Source organism: Neomonachus schauinslandi, chromosome 1 (assembly GCF_002201575.2).
Source record: "Neomonachus schauinslandi chromosome 1, ASM220157v2, whole genome shotgun sequence".
Taxonomy (NCBI): domain Eukaryota; kingdom Metazoa; phylum Chordata; class Mammalia; order Carnivora; family Phocidae; genus Neomonachus; species Neomonachus schauinslandi.
The window spans coordinates 202,513,656-202,514,305 of NC_058403.1; the positions used below are offsets into that span (position 1 = coordinate 202,513,656).

Genomic DNA, 650 nt, shown 5'->3' on the forward strand with positions numbered 1-650 from the left:
CCCCCTCCTCCCCATCACCTCCTCCCCCTCCTCCCCATCACCTCCTCCTCCTCCCCACCACCTCCTCCCTCCTGTCTAGCATCACTCTCCTCTTCCTCCTCTCCTCTCCCCTTTCCCCCACCCCTCCTCCCTCTCTCTCAGCCCTTGATTCCCTGTCTTTCCCTGATCCTCCCAGCTTTCGCCCCAGCTGTGGCCCCTGCATCTCTCCTCCAGTCTTTGTCTTTCTGTCTCTGTTCCTTAGGCTTTGTGACCTCCCCCATCTCTGGTTCCTTGCATCTGGGTTTCTGCTGCTCCTCAGTCTTGCTGAGTCTCTCCCCACCCCCACCCCAAGTTTGTGCCTTTCTGCATCTACTACCCATCTCTGAACACTGTGTCCCCTTCCCCCACCCTTGTGACCTCCCACCTCCTGCCTGTTGCTCTGGGACACGTTATCTCCTTTTCATGGTCTCTCTGAGCTGTCTGCTATCCAGATCCTCTCCCTCCAGTGCCCTCCTACTGACCTAGCCCCCCCCTTCCTTCCAGAGCAGCCGACACCGGCCTCTGCCTCCTACAGCTATGACTATGACCCAGCTCCCCCAGACGCTGGGCACCTGGCAGCCGGCCATGGCCATGAGGTGATGGACTTGGAGGGGGAGGCAGAGGACAGGTGA

General features: G+C 60.0%; 1 protein-coding gene across 1 annotated transcript in view; it reads left to right on the forward strand.

The window, feature by feature from the left end:
• Positions 1-650, forward strand: part of CPAMD8 (C3 and PZP like alpha-2-macroglobulin domain containing 8) — a 72,591-nt gene extending 71,941 nt beyond the window's left edge. Inside the window, exon 41 of the mRNA XM_021683204.2 lies at positions 523-650. Coding sequence (XP_021538879.1) covers positions 523-650 — 128 coding nt within the window. The remainder of the gene's footprint in view (positions 1-522) is intronic.